This window comes from Grampus griseus, assembly GCF_964374135.1.
Source record: "Grampus griseus genome assembly, chromosome: X".
Classification (NCBI taxonomy): domain Eukaryota; kingdom Metazoa; phylum Chordata; class Mammalia; order Artiodactyla; family Delphinidae; genus Grampus; species Grampus griseus.
The window spans coordinates 39,280,883-39,301,759 of record NC_138999.1 but is presented as its reverse complement, the minus strand read 5'-3'; the positions used below and the strand labels follow the sequence as shown (position 1 = coordinate 39,301,759).

Below are 20,877 nucleotides of genomic sequence, written 5' to 3'. Positions count from 1 at the left end.
TATGATGAATTGAGAAATAAATACAAGCCCTCAAATTCAAAGTCACAAAAGTAAATGCTCCAAATTTCAAGCACAGATTTGTAAATGAGACACTTCAATGAGCATTTGTTATCTTTCCATTCATTTACACATTTCTCAACAATTATACTTTACTCCATTAGGCCTAGGATCCTATATTTTAAGAAAGACCTTAACATATTTAACATTTTTCCTAATCCAAATAAATCATTAAAACTCTACAACTACCCACCACCAGAGTCTCTCTAATGAAATCCTTTTAACCAAAGCACAGTCCTTATTTCCAATCTTTAAGTCAGTTACCTATTGTGAAAATAAATTCCTACTCCACTGTAACTAGATTTTCCTTAAGTCCTTAATAGAGAATGAGGGAAATCATTTATTTGGACATACTTATAATGCTTAAAACCAGTTTCAGGATTGTACCATCTGTCTAATGGGCTTTTCCTTCCCTAAATCACCTAATCTTCACTTGGAGATCCCTCAGTTATTTACTGGCTCAAGAAGTCCTTGTTCATCCCACTAGGAAATCTTTTTAACAGTACTTCAGGCAAGACTGTCCTTTTCTTTTGCCACTTAACCAAGAATGGTGTGCTCAAACATATTAATTTCAACTCTCTATCAACCAATTTCCAAAGGTCAGATATTTTTAATCGTTGGAATCAACTTTATTTATGGACAGACTTTTTTCATAATTCTGAGTTTTATTTTGTTTTTAAATAAGCCCATTTAGTCTGTGTAGACTTAAAAAAAGAGAGAAAAATATAATGAATTTAAAGGATTATGGAAAACTGGCAGAGTACTAACAAAGTAACCAGGTCTAAAAAAATTAAATGCAAAAGAAAACAAGCAAAAATACAAATGCAAATAAGAAGGAAGTTAAATTTAACTTTCTGCCAGAAAAAGGGAGTCTCCTTCAGAGTAAGATGCAACAGAAATGCAAGGAAGAAACAGATTTAAAATTCAATCTACACTCACATTAGACTATGCACTAACTGCAGGCAGAACTCAGCATTTCTCTTTTCATCTCTAGCCCAGTGTATAACACTATAGGCAGCAGGTTAGCTGCTCACGGGTGAGTCTATGGGTATGGAAGGGAAGGAAAGGAAAGAAGTACAAGTAAATCTGTCAATTGCACTGACTGTCATCTTTAGGCCAGAACAAGTTGTGACTGCCTAAGATTATTATTAGGTCAAAAGATCTTTGATTATTTTTATCTGAGGCTGAACTAAAAAGTTGTATTTATACCCTGGGATAAATGAGATCTCAGAGAGCTTATACTAACTGTTTCACTGTATATAAATGACTGATGTACCTAACTCCCTAGCACCTTTCTGCCTTCTCAAATCTATGACTGCCTAAAACACATCTTCTCTTGTATGTAGTATTAATACACATTAACATTTGAAAAACCCTCTGGATAGTATCCAACACAACAGACCTTTGTTCCTAAGATTACAGAGACAAGCAGACAGGAAGTTGGAAAAGCAAAGAAACAAATCTTGGAATCCTTTTACTCCTCTATCAGCATCTTCACTGAGGTTTTCAAGTCAAATTAACACATCTACTGAGATCTCAGATTTACTACTTCTTTGTCGTCATTAAAATAATATACTCTTCGAGGTCTTTATTTTTATTTTTTTATTTTTTTGGCCACGCAGCATGCGAGATCTTAGTTCCCCAACTAGGGATCGAACCTGTGCCCCCTGCAGTGGAAGGGCAGAGTCTCAAGCACTGGACCACCAGGGAAGTCCCTCCTTGAGGTTTTTAATATCGCACACTTGGTTTACTACAAGAACCATCAAGTAGCTGTCTTATTTGTATTCCTTCAATGTGTTCTACCACCAGCTCTCTAGTTCTTGAAGCTACAACTTTTGCTCGTTGCCTGGATATGAACTGACAACCTGGGTTATGGCCACTATTTTTTTCCCTTGGGTTATTTTTCTCAATTGCATTTTCTAATTCTAGGCCACAAGTAGATTGAACAAAATCAATTATGCCCAAATTGTGATGAGAGGGAGTGGAGGCACAGTGATTTGTTTATATCAGTAAATACGTTTAAATAAAGTTATATAGAGAAAGAGGGTACAATGACTACAAATGCAATGAAAACACATGAATGATCACCTTAACTGTATCAGCTTTCAGAAAGATACATCATATTCATTCTATGTATATTACATGCCAGTTTATGTCAGTATTCTGGATTTTCATTTCATTTTACTATTTCAACACAAAGTAAATTTGTATCATATATACTATGCAAACTACCCCAATGACTATCTGAAAGAACTTTTAAACAAAGAGCAGATTCTTACAAGAATCACAACCTTTAGTTCCAACAACCATGACAATAAAGAGATGAACCATGCAAGGATCCAAAAAAAGGCAATTTTTGGAGAAGCCAAACTCAAGATCTATTATTGGAAAACATGCACTTTATGTCCTTATACTATATATATCCTAGGATGGAGTGTTGTCATTCCACCCAAGAAACATAGAAAGAGAGAAAGACAAAAAGAGCTCACCAACTCTGACTTAAGACTTCTCCACATAAGCAACTCTTAGCATGTAACTTGCCCTAGCCATTTATAATTACTGAGGAACTAAAACAACCAAAACCTACTTTGCCCAAAAGTGATAGACAATGCAACAAATGACCAATTACTTGAAGGAAGGAGGAAAGGGAGAAAGATCTATCATCAGGTGGAATTTCAGGGAAAACTTCCAGCTCACCACAAACCATGAAGAAACTATCTGTAAAAGTGTCAAGGTTTTCATACTAATAGCAGGAATGATTAATTATTGTATCTCCTTCAACTAATTTTTTTACTTCTGGAATTTTTACTATCTGCAACCCAAGTCTCTTACCTCAGAGTTTCTATCTTTTTATAATTTTGCTGTGTACTGAGGTATTTTACTACCGGATTTTCTAAGCAATCAACTTAACTTAATGACGATTCTCTCCTATAATCTGCCATACATATTCACAAATATTTACACATAATTTCTATTAATTAAATTGCTCCTGAGACCCATCACATATATTCACAAGAATATACACTTGTCCTTCAGCCCGGGGTTCTCTGTCTCTCAGGCTGTTCTTCAACTCAAAGAAGAGAAATCACAGTACCATCTCCATGGCTTAAGGCAGTCTGTCTGACAGCCCCATCAGCTGTTTGGTTCAGCTGAGGTTGACAGGTTAGCCGTGGGGGTAGGAGTGGAAAGGAGGTATAGGACTGTTGGCAGTCTTGCGTACAAGAGAGCCTCTAGCAGTGAGTTGTCTTAAGCTGAGGAGAGCAACCTTGCCTGAGGTCACACTCCTTCCCATGTCCAGTATGGAATGAATGGAGTATAAAGGCCTGGTCATCTTGGCCCAACCAGTGATAGCCATTCTAGCTCCGGGGCTCCCCATGGAGTTGGCCAAGGCTGTCACAGCTTAACTTCTCCCTCTGTCCAATCCTGGTTCCATTTCCCACCTTCCACAGTGCTGATCCTAAAGGTACTCCTTACTAAACATCTTGTATGCTAAACTCACTGCAAAGGAATCCAACCAACAACAGGCTAAGTGCAATGAGCCTCCAGCCTCCATTTTCCCGCAAGCCTCTAACCCATTACTTTTTCAGGACAAATTCCTAGAAGCCTAATAACCAAATCAAGTGATGGAAAATTTTTAAAATTCTTCATACATATTACCAACCAGAAAGACTAAAAAATGTTTTATAAGGTCTTTTTATCTTCTTCTTCAAATTCCTCTGAAATGAAAAGGTAATTTTTAATTAATAAATCCATAACAGTAAAGACAACGAAAGTATACTATCTGTAGATCAGAAATTTTTAGAAATTCATATAAGACAGGAAGTAGATGAGATCAGAATAAGAAATAAGGGCAGAAAAACCACAGTCCAAAATGTACACAAAATATTTTCTAGCATTTTCTACTCCAAAAGTAGAAGCAGTTTTTCATAAGGAACCCCAAACTCTGAAAATTTCACGCACAAGAGGACTCAGGACAGTATTTAAAGAACTGTCCTCAGAATAAACAGGGCCAGTAAATCCCCCACATACATACATCTGAGCAGTCTACTCACATGTTCACTGAATAGTTTATGTTTATTTCCCAGTAAGTTATGGTTTGTAATCTGTTCTCTAAAAATAAACATCTATTTGTTTGGGGCTAGAGGTTCTCATCTTGTACTGGTTCCAAAGAAAAAAGGAGAAAGTAGCCTGAGGTAACAAATGTCTCCATAAATTGGTGATGATGGTGATGATGTGTGGAAGGGGCTACTAGAGACTGGCTCTAGTCTGGGACTTCTGGGAAGACAGTGAAGAGAATGGATAGAAAGATTTCAATAATTAGTATTTTTAAAGGATTTTTTTAAAGTGGGAATGTGGTCAATAAAGCCTCAAGGATGAATTCAAACAACTCTCGTCTAGGAAATAAGAAGCCATCAGCTTGAAATACTAAAATATACTGAAATACAAATGTATGCCTCTGCATTCATTCTCTCCTTCCTCTTCTTCCTATTACAAATTATCAATGGCCAGTTCATCTACACAACAGCAAACGGGTCGCAGAGCACACCTTTTCAAGGACTTAAATCCTTGGGTTACCCTTCTCTTCTCCCATCTTTCTAGATTACTCCTACAAGCTAGTTTGCCAGCACTGTCTAGTTGCCACATGCCCCCACCACACCTTCCAAAAAAGAAAACACCTCCAAAACAAATATCCCTGGATTCTTCATTACCTTCACAGCCAAACATTTTATAAATGGAAAATGTAGCTAAATTCATAGACTAATAAAGTTTTAAAAGCTTTTTATTTATTTGTTTGTTTATTTATTTATTTATTTTAAATGACCACTAAGCAATAAGGACATACAGCCACATATGCAAACCTAATTTTCAAGTCTGGGTCTCTGTTTATATGCTCTAAAACTAGTGCGCTCTCCAAATAAAAGGTGCAGCAATGAAAAATCAGATTGCGCAGAACTCTGTATTATTTCTTTTGTATGATGCTTTCCTTTAAATAAGTTACTGTTTTAATTAAAATATCTAATAGATTGTTAAATAATTATCAATACCTATTACCCTGAAGTCACTTTGCTAAGTATTAACCAGTTTCACACAGGAATCCCAAAACCCCTGAGCAGCTACCACATCCTCCCCTCGTTTTACAGATTACAGATAGAAGCTCAGGGATGTTTATAATCTGTTAAAAAGTAATGCAGCTGAACCACAGAGGTGAGCTGGGGAATAAGCCTAATTTCAAACCCCACAGCATACCTGTCTCAAAGTAAAATTGTACTTTCATTAGGAAAGTATTCACTTGACCTAACATAATTAAACATGAACAATCCTTCGCTCTAGCCCTGAACAACCTTTCAGTTGTTCAGCCCACCTAAATACATTTGTGGAAAACAAGCATAAGTCCATCCACTCCACATTAAAATGTTTACTATCATCAAAAGGTTAAAATGTTATTGATTATAAGAATATAGTTTTTCTTTGCCTTTGGTATTGAGGGGTGTGGTGTTTGGGGAGTGCTTTTAACTTCCTAAGTGAGTAATGGCCTGGGTCAGCCGCTTGGTACCATAAAAAGGACACATCTTGGGGCTACCTTCAATAATTTAACTCACTTATTTCCGATAGGAAAAGCTTTTCAAATGAATAAAAAAAATGCTTTATCCAACGCTCAAGCTCATGTGTGATCATCTCTCTATGTTACTTACCTTTACAATAACATGGCTACAGATCAGGTTTTCATTCAAATATTTTCTAGCTAAAATCGAAGTTAAAGGATAAAGAAGAGAAATGCTGAGTTTGTGTTACTTTTCCAAAGTGTCCATCAATGGCTCACTTTCTACTATAGTTGAGCCTTTAAAAAGCAGGAATTTTTCACAAGGCAGAACAAAACGGCAGTACACATGTAGGTGGTTATCAGTTTAGCAGAATGGTCAAATTACTGCTGATTTACATGGAGTCATGTGAACTTTTCCCATTTCCATCTACTCCACTTTTCTCATTGTTTTTAGGATGTTCATAAGCTTATAATTTCTTAGAAGTAAAAATGGTAATACTTCCGATAGAGTACAATTACAGTTATTTTGAATACATATATAAATCAAACAGTAATTAACAAGGGGAAAAATATTACCTTTTGGATAATCTTCCAATAAGAGGTTGAAGTGACCTAATTGACAAAAGAAATCAGACTCCACTTTTCCTTCAGCTTTTAAGATTAGAGATTCGTAGCAGCGAACAGCCTAGAAATAAAAAATACAAACATTTTAAAAAAAGACAAAACCCTAAAATACATTTCCTTCCTGAGATAATGCATATAATCCTCCATTCAATCACCCAAGAAATCAATATATTTTACTTCTACCTCAGATATAGTCAATGCAGTATTCTTCTAAAATACCTATTTATTAAAAGAACCACTAATTATGGCATAAATGCTTTTCCTACTTATAAAATGGAAATACTTGCCAAATAAGATAATGTAGGAACACTCTGATAACTTTATTCATTAGCTGTAAATCTGAATTTTTACTGTGGTCCATGTTGACATAAACAAATATATTAATCTTTTCCACAAATGGTAAGAACTTTATTGAATCACATGAGAATTCACAGAATCTCCAGAGTAATGATAACTACCATTTATACTGAAGAGCTACTTTTTACCATCACCTCTACCCACTTAAACTACCATAAACTGTCTTTCAATTATCTTCTTATGATACACGTCATACCCACCAACTCTAACTCTATTCCTAATTTTACCCCCATTCCAATACATGCATATGCACTCACTCTGTTTGTTCCCTGAAGAAAAAAAATAACAGTATTTTAAGGATATCATTCTTTTTTTGTAATCCAGAAGAGTGCAGAGGGAAAAAAATGAATGATGGAAAGAACAGGATTCTGGAGTCTGACAAATTCCAGTCATCATTAGCTACAGGAGATTCTGGGGAACTTATCGTCTCTGATTCTCAATTTTAATAACACTCAAAGGGCTGATTAAAGGATTAAAACTAGAAAACTTCTCTAAGGGTTTATCACAGTGCTTAGCACTCCATAGGTACTTAATAATTGTTTCTCTACCTTCTACTTAGGTTAAGATAAAAAGCTCCAACTCTTCCAGGATTGTTTCAAGCACCCCAATAATTTTGTCAAAATTTCCCTAACAATCTACACTACAATGTTGTTATGTGTTACTGTGTGCTGGAGTCACTGAAGAAAAAAATGTGTATGATTTCTCAAATGTCTGAGTACACTCTCAGGTTTGGTGTCCACAAAAAAAGTTTCCATTATCAAAAAACCCTTTCACCACCGCTTCAAGAGCTTTTGATGGGATAAGAAAGTGTGATGTGGAGCATGGTGCCCACTTAAAATGCCTTGATTTTTCCTCTCCTGTAAAATATAAAGCCTTTGATGAAGAGTTTCAAAATTTTAAATTTACCTATCCAAAGTACATACATAAATACTTATCAAGTTTGGAGAAGCCATCCTAAACAAGGCGAATTTTGGGATGATTTTACCATCCTTAAAGTCTAACATTTATTAAAAGGGACTGTCTTCAGTTCTTATTCCACTCTTAGCTATCTAAATGTACATATATACCAAATCACAATCACTGAAAACTTATCATTCTGCTTCCTTATAATTAAAAGAGCCTGAATGCTACACTGACATCTCAGAAATTACTATAATTTGGAAATTTCAAGATCTTCTTTATTTAAGTCATACATAATCCTATCTGGCAGACGGTTAGAGTACAAAAATATAATTTATTTCAGTGCTTTTTAATATCAGTGAAATTCATAAAATTATTGGGCTACAGTATGACAATTATTAATTTTTACACTAAATAAAATGACTTTTTAAAGCTAATAATGGCATTGTAAATGAAGCTAGTTATTGTCTTAGTTTTTTAAACTCTTAAGTTAGATATTTAGAAACTTTTGCTACTCCTCTCTGATAATTTCTCATGGCTGATTAGCACTAAATTTACAAGCAAATATAGTTTCATGGTGAAAAAGATTTCAAGATACAAACACGAATAAATTTTCTTTAATAATCTAAGTAAAAAGATGGCAACATCCTATACTTCCTCTTATCACCAAACATTGATGCCACCACCATGATCATCTATTACCTATCTTCCATATTCCATTAAAAAAAGGAACACATCTAAAGTGAGTACTATACACAACTCTGATCACCACGAAACACAACACCAGGCAAAAATCAGAATGGACACTCAGACTCAATCAACAGATTCACAGTAATTTCCAACAAAGCCAGCACGTACCTAAACCTACCAACTATGTTAGTGGTCAAAAATGACGCTGACAGAGCCAAATACCAAACAAAATGAAGATGAGCAAAAAGGCAGAATAAACGTTCCAAGCACCTTGAGTCACCATTTCATGGTGAAACTTCATGAATTTATTTGAAGTGTTTGAGGTAAGCACTGGTATTAGATACAGGCAAATACTAACAATTTTTTAAAAGCATTTAAAGGAAAATAAATAAATGGGGCAATTTTCCAATACTACTAACTCATAAAATAAGCTAGAATGAAACAGTGTTTTTATAGTAATGAGTTTCATTAAAAGGCTAGTTTTAAACATAGACGATATGTAGTTAGTTTAGATTTAGAACAAAGTTCAGGCAAACTTCTATAAAGCAAAACTATTTCTTGTTAAAAGGATTACTTTTTTTTTTAACATCTTTATTGGAGTATAATTGCTTTACATGGTGTTAGTTTCTGCTGTATAACAAAGTGAATCAGCTATACATAAACATATATCCCTTTACCTCCTCCCTCTTGCGTCTCCCTCCCACCCTCTCTATCCCACTCCTCTGGGTGGACACAAAGCACCGAGCTAATCTACCTGTGCCATATGGCTGCTTCCCACTAGCTATCTATTTTACATTTGGAAGTGTATATGTGTCCATGCCACTCTCTCACTTCATCCCAGCTTACCCCCTTCCCCTTCCCCACGTCCTCAAGTCCATTCTCTAGGTCTGCATCTTTATTCCTGTCCTGCCCATAGGTTCTTCAGAACCTTCTTTTTTTTTTTAAGATTCCATATATATGTGTTAGCATACGGTATTTGTTTTTCTCTTTCTGACTTACTTCACTCTGTATGACCGTCTCTAGGTCCATCCACCTCACTCCAAATAACTCAATTTCCTTTCTTTTTATGGCTGAGTAATATTCCATTGTATATATGTGCCACATCTTCTTTATCCATTCATCTGTTGATGGACACTTAGGTTGCTTCCATGTTCTGGCTATTGTAAATAGAGCTGCAATAAACATTGTGGTACATGACTTTTTTTTTTAATTTTTTAATTTATTTTTGGCTGTGTTGGGTCTTCGTTGCTGCACACAGGCTTTCTCTAGTTGCGGCAAGCAGGGGCTACTCTTCGACGCGGTGCGCAGGCTTCTCATTGCGGCGGCTTCTCTTGTTGTGGATCACGGGCTCTAGGCGCACGGGCTTCAGTAGTTGTAGTTGTGGCGCATGGGCTTAGCTGCTCCGTGGCATGTGGGATCTTCCGGGACCAGGGATCGAACCAGTGTCCCCTGCATTGGCAGGCAGATTCTTATCCACTGCGCCACCAGGGAAGTCCTACATGACTCTTTTTGAATTATGGTTTTCTCAGGGTATATGCCCCGTAGCGGGAATTGCTAGGTCATATGGCAGTTCCATTTTTAGTTTTTTAAGGAACCTCCATACTGTTCTCCATAGTGGCTGTATCAATTTAACATTCTAAAAGGGTTACTTTTATATTCTTGCTTTTTTTTTTTCATTTTAAATGTGCACAAATAAAATCATCCCCATATAGGATAAGTATGGTTTTGTACACATATGCAGAGAAAAACAACTAGAATATAAAACAAATGATAAAAATAGAAAGTCTATAGTCCAGCCATACGGAAACTTTTTATTTTGTTCATTTTACAGTTTTTCATAATTAAACTTAAAAATTATTATGCTTTCCTCCAGGATTCATACTACCTTTAGTGTAAGGATAGTCAGAAATGTGAATGAAAATCATTTGTACTAGATCATCATCATTCAACAGAGCACGTTCTGCAATGACAAAAATGTTCTGTAATCTGTGCTGCCCAATATACTAGACATATGTGGCTACTGAGCACTTGAAACATAGCTAGTGCAAGACAACTGAATTTTTAAATTGTTTCATTAAATTTGTGTTTAAATTTATATAGACATATGGCAAATGAACAGTGTAGACTAGGTAATTTTTAAAGCTTAAAAACAATGAATATTCAACCCATATGCTAAATATTAAGAAAGCAAAATTTCTTATTTTTATAAATGAAAAACCTATAAAAATAATGGCATATCTTGCACTGGGGATGAGCAACACCTTCCACAAACATCACTTTAAAATCCTATAGTTGTTTATAGTTAGTGACTTACACATCTATAATTATTACCACCTACTTCCAAAAAAAAAACATTGAGACGGGAAATAAACAGTTAATCATTAAATACTAGAATCAAAGGAGAGTAAAGGTTCTCCCAGCTACATAGAGAGACTGGATGTCTTCCTCCCATTACAGTGCCATTTTCCACAATGTTCAATATAATTTGTGCTCAGTAGCTGCTTTGTTTTTATTATTTGAAAAAACAGTTATCTCAGAATAGTAATATTATCATTACCCGCTATTTCTAAACCTTGACAGATTACCGCTCATAAACACAGATATGTAAATAATTTGCTTTTTTTATGTTAAGCATTAAAGTCTTTTATGATAAACTTGGTCAATCCCTAGCTAAAATATGAGTTGTTACTATTTTAGAATTGCTAAGTATAGGCAACATCTAAACAAATGTGGGTTTTTTTCCAATTTGAAAGATTAGCTGAAGTAGTTGGGTGACATACAAATGGTAGAGAAAACTAATGTAGATTTAAATACCCCAAATGGTTTCCTTTTTTTCTCTTTCTTTCTTTGTAATGCCTGCCATGAATGCCCAAAGCCAGAATCTCAACACAGTCCTAGTTTGGTGGCTCCCATTCTGAAGCCCTTCCTCGTCTATCAGGTTCCCGATGCTTACTGCCTCCCTCACCTGTAAGCTCCGTCAGGGGAAGGGCTATATCCCAACCCAAGATCACACGATAGGGGCTTAATATACATTTCTTGAATTAATGAAGCAATGTCATGTTATTATTTTAGGTTCTCGAATAACCCTCTCTTCTTTGTCCTAAACTTCCACTTCTTAGGAGCTGCAAGTCAGGATGCTAAGGATTAATCTTATTCGTTACTTAAACTCATTTCCATTAAGATATAAATCACTGGTATTTTAAATGAACCAAACTTTTAGGTTGAATATAATCAAAGCAAGCATGCAGTCCTGCCCATAATTCCTAAAAACAGCCACAGACATAAAAGATGGTTTAGCAGCTGACTACTTACAAAAGATTAGGGATTGAAGCAGACTACAGGTCAACATGTCATCCATGAAATAGGGCTACTAAAAATGTATTCACGGTCCAAATTAATGAAGCATATTACACAAATCAACACCAATAATCAGCTCACCAAGGTCTGCTCTGACCAGATCTCCAAAATTATCTTTAGTTCTGAGTGCCACATTTTAACAGGTTGTAACATAAAAAAGGTTACAAGTTTGGTGAAAGATGGAAAAACTATAATGTGAAAATGATTTTAACTGGGTTTAGTTGAGGAGAATCATCAGGGATGCTTTAGCTTTACTCAAATAGTTAAGAAGCTGTCACTTAGGAGAGATTAATTGCACTTTGGGTAGTTCCAGACATCAGACCAATGAATGGGTATAATTTACAAACCAGTTTAATTCAGTGCAATCAGAAAGGAGAAAAACTTAAATATGCCAAAAATTAAATGGGCCATCTTTCTTTGGCTCATATCAAAGAATTAAAGCATAAACTACTAAGGTATCTTAGTGGGGGGGTAAAAAGGAGAGTTCTTACTTTGGATACAATTCTGAGCTGCATTTTTTAAAGATTCCTTGAGCTTCTCGGATATAAGCACACAATGTGTAATATTATATATAATACATAACCACACACAAACACACGTGTATATGTGAATGCATATCTCCTGACTTGATTCCATTACATTTTATTCACTTTGAATTTCCAGAATTTCTAAATAAACATACTATCTTGACCTCCTCCCTCAAAACCAAAAAAATGTCTGCATCATTAAAGCTGATATCCTTCCCAGAAATATGCCTAAATCAGAATTCTTCTCCTTTCCAGGCACTCGCAATGCCTTTGCCTGTTTTTAAAATACCTTAGGAATCTGAAAGGGTTGAAAGTACCTGAGTCTAAACCATTTTTTGAAATTTCAACACGCCATTTTTTTAATGAAGGGTTACATACTTAAAATGATAATTATTGATTCTTAATGACATCCATTCCTGAACCTATATATCAGACTTACTGTTCTTCTCTTTTTAATTTCATTTACTATTTTTGAAAAGTTAAACTTTACACATCACCAATTCTAAAGGGTATGTAGTGAAGTCTCTCTCCCAATCCTAAGCCCAGCCACCCAGTCCCCTTTCCCAGATGCAACAAAAGTAAAAAATTCTTACTATATTCAAGATTATTTTGTGCAGATTCAAGCACATATATTTTTCTCACCTTAGTACTAATATTTACATATTTATATAAACACTTTTCTGTAACTTGCTTCAGATTATAGGAGTCCCTGATATCCTTTCTCCCCTTCTTCTCTGTTCATAGAACCCCTAAATTTAATTAGACATATGCTGACACAGAATAAATACTGGGATCCCCAGCCATCCTTGTGGGTGTGGCCTGGTGATTAAGTTCTGGCCAATGGGATATAAGGAAAGGACATGCTCTGCTTCAACCCCTCCTCCCCCTAGCTGAAAATCAGCCAGATGGTAGAAGTCACAAGCTGGGGATGGAGAGTAGGAAAACAGAGCCCAAGTTCCTGGAACAGTAGAGTTCCAGAGCAGTCCAGAACTGATTGCCTCTGAGAATTCTTATTAAGAAATAAATGAGTATGCAGCCCTCTTTCCTCATTTAAGTCAAACAAAGAAACAAAAAAGCAGCCTAATGAAATAATCATTAATACATACCAACAGGATAAAGGGAAATTTAAAAAAATCTAATTAACTGTCACCCATACGTAACATTTTAGAGAAGATACAAGAACTTATACATCTGTTACTCTACCCTATCTCCCTCACTCCACTTTTCAACTAATATACATCTTTTGCATCACAACAAAGTCAGTTAACAAAATTTAAGCATATCAGCATGGATCCTGGATTTCTCAGCCTCTCTGGACTCTGCATTCAGTGGATATGCTGGATGCTAACGAGTAAATCAGCATTATTCAAGAAATTAGCACCTTAAGTACCATTCTTTGCAAATAAACTATTGAAATGCTTTGCTATTGCAAAACATTCTCACAGAACAACACTACTGAAATCAAACTAGATAATTTCGTAATTCAAGTGCTGACAGCTAATATCTGAGCTCTTGATGCGTACCAGGCACTATTCTAAGCACTTCACATATACTTATTCATTTAATCCTCACAATTACTCTATGAGATAGGGAGCCCCTACTTCACAGATAAGAAAACTGAGGCATGTAAATCCTGTGTTCGAGGTCACAGAGCTACTAACTAGCAGGGGTGGCTTCAAACAGTATGGCTGCAGAGCCTCTGAGCAGCAAGGTGTGCAACTCAGGCCATGCCTAGGGACTTAAAGTCATTTGCAAGAAAGAAGACCTCCATAAGCAGCTCTTCCTCTTAAGCTCCAACACACAGCTCCTTCCACAACTCTACCTCTACACCAAACACAAAAGCAACACATAAGGCCGCCAGTTCCTGTTCCCACCATCCCACAAGGAAGATTTAGCCTAAGTTCTTTACCATGTTTTCTCATCTTGTTTTATTTTAAATCATATAAAAAGCAATCATCATTATCCCCTCCCCCCCAAAAAGACACACACATTAAAAAAAAATCAACAGCAAAACAAAACAAAAACAAAAAATCAAATTCCCATATTCAAAAGCCACCTGTGGCAGAAAAACACTACCGCCCATATATATAAATGATAATATACCAGTTCAAACAAAATGTGGTGTATTATCTGGAAAATGTTAAATGGTTTCACCCTATTTCTTTGTATCTTCTGAATCTCCTTAGTTCACCTAGTGTTATTATTTTCTCTCTTTAGTATAACTGGCACAGAATGCCAAATACAGCTGCAACAAAGCAAACTAGGCTGTACTGTCTCAACCATCAGCAAGTTGCTAGTTTACTACTAACTCTAAAACCTTTATTGCTGATGCATGCAGCCAAATGAACTAGTGAATCCTATCTACACATGCACGTATACACGCCCAGGACCAACATGAAATTTTTATTTTATTGATTGATTTTTGGCCATGGCATGCGGCTTGCAGGATATCTTAGTTCCCCAACCAAGGATCGAGCCCATGCCCCCTGCAGTGGAAGCTCAGAGTCCTAACCACTGGACCGCCAGGGAATTCCCCCAACATGAAATTTTTAAAAAGCTGTTGTGTCAAAACAGCCAAGTTATTTTCCAAATATTTTTTTCTGTATCATGCTAAATGTAACAATGCGCAGTTATACTAAAGTACATTATTTATAAACATGTGAATTAAGTCTTGGATAACCTTTAAAAGAATGTACATTTCAAATTTGGAGGCAAGGAGAGTATGAGATAAAATTTCAGCAGAATGACCTCTGTGAATAAAGCCCAGAATAATCCTGTGATTTCCCATATAAAGCAGTAGGCTTTACTTCCCATCTTTTTTCCTTCATTTGCTTGCTACTCCAGTCTTTTATTTGTCTAGAGGTAGACAATCTTACAAGCAATCATTCTCCCCATCACTTCAGCTGTACACATTTAATTCAGAGTTCCCAAAATACACAGAAAGAAAGCCATCTATCAATACAACAAGATTATGTAGACCAAATCTTGATCAAGTTTGTAAAATATTATTATGCCTGCTATAACATGGATGCTTGCTTTAATATCTTTATCAGCAAATTATGCATTCATTTGCCTTAAACACATTTCTAAAATGATAAATGCACAAAAAAGGAGTAAGCACTTCACTGTGGGGGGAGGGGGGAGCGGGACATCACATTTATGACCATGAGCTCCATGAAAATAATCTACTTTGAATTCTACAACTTCTAATGCACAGTAGGCAATTAGAATTTATTTATTAAATAAATGAATGATCCTAAAACTAGGAAAACTGCAACACTGTAAAGGCCTCTCCCCAAAGGTAGTGCTTTTAAAAAAAAAAAAAAAAGTTTTAATCGATCTGAATATACTCTTCCAGACTTTTCTCTATGCAGAGTCGGCCCTCCATACCCATGGATACAGAACTTGCTGATATAAGGGCCAACTGTACTATGCCATTTTATATAAAGGAATTGAGCATCTGTGGATTTTGGTATCCGTAGGGGTCCTGGAACCAATCCCCCTTGGATATCGAGGGGCGACTACATAAACAAATAGTACAAATCTCTGTATGCAGTTTATAAACTATTTCCTTCATTCTATATATCATTAACTGCTTACCGTATCAAAGTATACAGATCTATATCAAAATAACATCTGCAAATCATTTTAATAATGGTTAAACCATAATTAGTTTCTACTGAAGAGTATCTGGTTGTTAACCAAGTTTTTACTATTACTATTACCCAATGAACATAATTTGGCCAATTTATATTTCTTCAAGGTAACTTCCTCACAGTTGAATGGGAGGCACAATTTAAGCTTTTGACAGTCCCACTAGCAAAAATGAACCAATATAATATTCCACCAGCAGTGATCTTTTTCAGTTCTTTAATTACTTTTTTCCAAATATTTATTGGCTAAAGTTACTACTTCTTCCATGAACTATCAACCTGTTAATTGACTGTACCTTAAGTGCCTTCAATAGTTTCTCCCAGTAATTAGTACAAACTACCATCCTTCCATGTGTGCCATAAAATGAAAAGAATTAGGAAGTACTCCCTCTTCAGGCAACCTGGACAACCACTCTGCTGAAAACTAAAAATGTTAGACAAAACATGGTGGCAACATGGTGGTAGTGGGACTTACACAAGGTTCTTACTATGAACTTGACCAAATGAGAAAGTTAGGAAGACTGGGCTGAGGAAGGGGGAGACTTAAAAGAGGCAGAGGTAGAGAGAGTAGTGAAGCAACTGTTGCACTGAGGACATTTTGAAAGTCTGTGTAAACCTGAGTGATGGGTTTAGAGGTCTCATTTAGGGATAGAACACAAAGCCTAGGGGCTACCCAAGAAGAGCAGTCAAATAAGACACCCCTCCGCATAACACTGAGACATCAATGGGCTAGACCTTCAACCTCAATGTAACTAAAAATATGATAATAGAACAATTTTTTTAATTTTATTTTAAAACTGGTCTTGAAGGACAAGGAAAATTGCTTGTCCCATAATGGCAATGATTGGAGAAGAAAATCTCCTGAGTATTTGTAACCAAAAGTCTGAATTCACTTGACCTGGGTAAAACAAACTGCAGGCAAGAATATATTATTAGTCCTCAACTAATAGCAATCCAAAGTAAAGGCCAAACTGAAGCATACTACTATCACATTCGTGGCCTAAAAGAATTTCTACAGCTCCAAGGAAAATAAATTCTTCATATTCAGAAAGTCACTACATATAGAGGGGGGAAAAAAGCCGAGCAAAGGAGATGATCAATATGTAGATATGTTAAAATGAATATTGTTTAATGCAATTAATCACAATAAATATAAATGGAATAAGTATGCTAGTTAAGAAAAAAGGCTATCAATAGATTTTTAAGCCCAGATTTATACAATTTACTAGATACATCTAAAATATAAAAAAAGATTTAGAAATACTACACAAGTATAACCAAAAGAAAGTTGGCAGGGTACCAGTTACCATGAATTACAATAAAGATTCAGAAATAAAGAGAACTGGTGCATTAATACAAATATTTAGTAACCAAATAAGGAGCTCAGAAACACACCTTCATATGTATGGAAACGTGCACAAAAATGGGCAAACTATAACCTAACCAAATAAAGGTGGCGAGCCAATATGTTATTTCTAACGGGAAAAAGAAGGGAAAAAAGCAAACACTAGACTCCTACATCTACACATACAAAAACCTATTTCAAATGGATTAAAGACCTAAATAAAAGGCAAAATTTAAGAAGAAAAGCATAGCAAAATGTTTTGGACAAAAGGATAGGGTAGGAATTCTTTAAAAATAGACCAAAAAAATGCAAGTCATGGGGGGAAAAGGTTAATTCAACTACATCAATGTTTGGGACTTCAGGTTTATCAAAACAGAACAAATCTGACAAATATAAAGGCAAGTCACAAACTGGGAAAATATACCTTCAGCACAAATAGTAACAAACTGTTCATATTTAGAATACACAAAACTCCAAAGACTCAGTAAGAAAAAACACTCAATTTAAAAATAATACTGGGGGAAACTTGATCTGCCACTATGATCCACAAAATTAAAGAATGAGCAATAAAACAAAACACAACTGGGCTTCCCTGGTGGCACAGTGGTTGAGAATCTGCCTGCCAATGCAGGGGACACAGGTTCGAGCCCTGGTCTGGGAAGATCCCACATGCCGTGGAACAACTAGGCCCGTGAGCCACAACTACTGAGCCTGCGCGTCTGGAGCCTGTGCTCCGCAACAAGAGAGGCCGCGATAGTGAGAGGCCCGCGCACCGCGATGAAGAGTGGCCTCCGCTTGCCACAACTGGAGAAAGCACTCGCACAGAAACGAAGACCCAACACAGCCATAAATAAATAAAAACCACAACCAAATTATTTGCTGATTAATAAAGATCAAGGGGCAAACAGGTACGTTACCCACTCCTTAGGTAAGTCATAAGGGCTTATGTCTACTAAACCACTAGAAGATAACCCTGCTCTATCCTATCCTAAGTATAAATTTTTCCAATGACTCGAAAGGCTTTTTGACTCAGGAATTGAAAGAGTAAAACTAATAAAAGGTTAAGCAAATTCAAGTATTTTCCATAATAGTGGCTCTTTTAACAATCTGCTCCACTAAAAAGTTCATCTGAAAAACCAATCCTGAAAGAATATTTTACCAAAAAATCTGAATTTAAAAGAAAGCTGTCTTAACACTAAATACTCACTTAAAATAGTTTCATATAAAATATGAACTGTCCAAAATACTATTTCAATTTAGTTTAAGTCTCTAATAAGCTCATATTCAAATTTCTATTTTAAATCAGTGAAATAAATACCATCCCACTTATCTCGGGAGAAACCTAAAATCTAGCTTCTCCACACAAGACACACACTTGAATTACTGGAATGACACACTTCTTGACATCTCAATCTTCCATTCTATACAGAATTTTGATATTTAATTTCTTAAGTCTTTGAATTTCTGCTTCCCACCAAGATGCAGTGAAACAGACCAAATTTATTCCTGAATGACATGACTAAAAAACCAGAGATGGCGCTTCCCTGGTGGCGCAGTGGTTGAGAGTCCGCCTGCTGATGCAGGGGACACGGGTTCGTGCCCCGGTCTGGGAAGATCCCACATGCCGCGGAGCGGCTGGGCCCGTGAGCCATGGTCGCTGAGCCTGCGCGTCTGGAGCCTGTGCTCCGCAACGGGAGAGGCCACAACAGTGAGAGGCCCGCGTACCGCAAAAAAAAAAAAAAAAAACAGAAACTGTATGAAACAAAGGTTTTCACACACTGAATATCAGAGAACACATGGCAATAATCCTTGAGAAGGGAAAACAAAGGATGTGAGCCCTATAATTATCCCAAGCGTACTGCTTTTCAGGCTGCAGTACAGCTATGGGAAATTTTCTTGCCCAAATCAATGTAAGCTAGAATAAAGTGGAACAACATCTTTATAGTTACTGAAAGGAAAATAAATGTGTCAACCTACAATTCTATACTCAGTATAAATATCTTTCAAAAAAAGAAGATGAAAGTACACTTCTTCAGATATACAAAAGCTGAAAGAATTTAACACCAGCAGACCTACCTATAGTCTAAGAAATGTTTTCTTTTAATTCTCAGGTGGAAGTAAAATTATACCACAAATAAACCTTTACACAGAATGCAGAATGAAGACCACCAGAAATGATAGCTGCACAAGTAACTATAAAAGACATTTTTCTTATTTTTTTAAACGTCTCCTTAAAACACAACTGACCCCAAAATCTACTGGGGGGATAAAAAACACTCCTAGAAGTGATAAGTGAGTTCAACAAGGTCACGGGACACAAGAGCAACATACAGAAAATAAATTGTATTTCTATACACTAACAATGAATAATTGGAAACAAAATTTTTAAAATACCATTTATAATAGCTCCAGAAACATGATAATATGTAGGTATAATTCTAACAAGTATGGGCAGCAGAATCTGTATGCTGAAAACTACAAAATACTGACCAAAAAAACTCAAATAAGGCCCAAATAAGCGCAGAGAGATACCATGTTCATGAACTGGATGATTCAGTAAGATGAGAACTAAAATCCTAGCAGTATTTTTTGTAGATACAGATGGGCTGATCATAAAATTCATACATAAAAGTAAAGAAACTAGAATAACCAAAACAATTTTGGAAAAGAACAAAGTTGGAAGACTCACATGACCCAATTTTAAGAGCTACTATAAAGCTACAGAAATCAATTAACACCACAACATACCACTACATACCTATTTAAGTGGCTATTTCCCCCAACTTTATTGAGATATAATTAACATACAACATTGTGTGAGTTTAAGGTATACAACATGATATAGGTATACACCGTGAAATGATTACCACAATAAGATTAGGTAGCATATCCATCACCTCACGTAGTCACTTTTTTTTTTTCCTTTGGTGGTAATATTTAAGATCTACTCTCCAAGCAACTTTCAAGTATACAATACAGTATTATTAACTGTACTGCTACACATTAGTTCTCATCTTATAACTGGAAGTTTGTACCTTTTGACCAACAACCCCCCCGGCAAACACCAATTTACACTCTGCTTCTGAATTTTGACTTTTTTAGATTCCACATATAGTGAGATCATACAGTGTTTGTCCTTCTCTGCCTGACTTTATTCACTTAGCATAATGCCCTCAAAGTTCATGAATTTTTTTTGAGATAAAGTTGCTGTACAGTATTACATGTTACAGGTGTACAGCACAGTGATTCACAACTTTTATAGGTTATACTCCATTTATAGTTATCATAAAATATTGGTTAAATTCCCTATGTTGTACAAAATATCCTTGAAGCTTATTTATTTAAAGTTCATGAAAATTTTAAAGTGTGACAATACCATGTGTTAATGAGGATGCAGAACTGGTAAAAATGTAAAATGGTACAGTCACTCTAGAACACAGTTCGACAATTAAGTATGAAGTTAAACATACATTTATCACAGGACCCAATGATCCCGCTCCTAGGTGTTTACCCTAGAGAAGTAAAAACTTATGTTCATACCAAAACCTGTACACAATGTTTATAGTGGCTTTATTCATTATCAATGAAAATGAAACAATTACAATATTCTTCAACAGGTAAATGGATAAACTGTGGTACAGCTACACAATATTTAGCCATATAAAAGAATGAACTATTGATATAGCATCGATGAACCTCAAAGGTTTTATGCTGAGTAAAAGAAGCCAGTCTCAAAAGACCACATAGTGTATATACTTGTCAAAATGCACCAAACACTTAACACAACATTGTAAATCAACTATACTTCAATAAAACATTTTTTAA

At 35.7% G+C, this 20,877-nt stretch overlaps 1 protein-coding gene across 3 annotated transcripts in view; it reads right to left on the bottom strand.

Moving 5' to 3' along the window:
* Positions 1–20,877, bottom strand: part of KDM6A (lysine demethylase 6A) — a 209,193-nt gene that overhangs the window by 130,322 nt on the left and 57,994 nt on the right. For all 3 annotated transcript variants that reach the window (XM_082681587.1, XM_082681586.1, XM_082681585.1), the window contains exon 3: positions 6,176–6,284. In XM_082681587.1, coding sequence (XP_082537713.1) covers positions 6,176–6,284 — 109 coding nt within the window. The remainder of the gene's footprint in view (positions 1–6,175; positions 6,285–20,877) is intronic.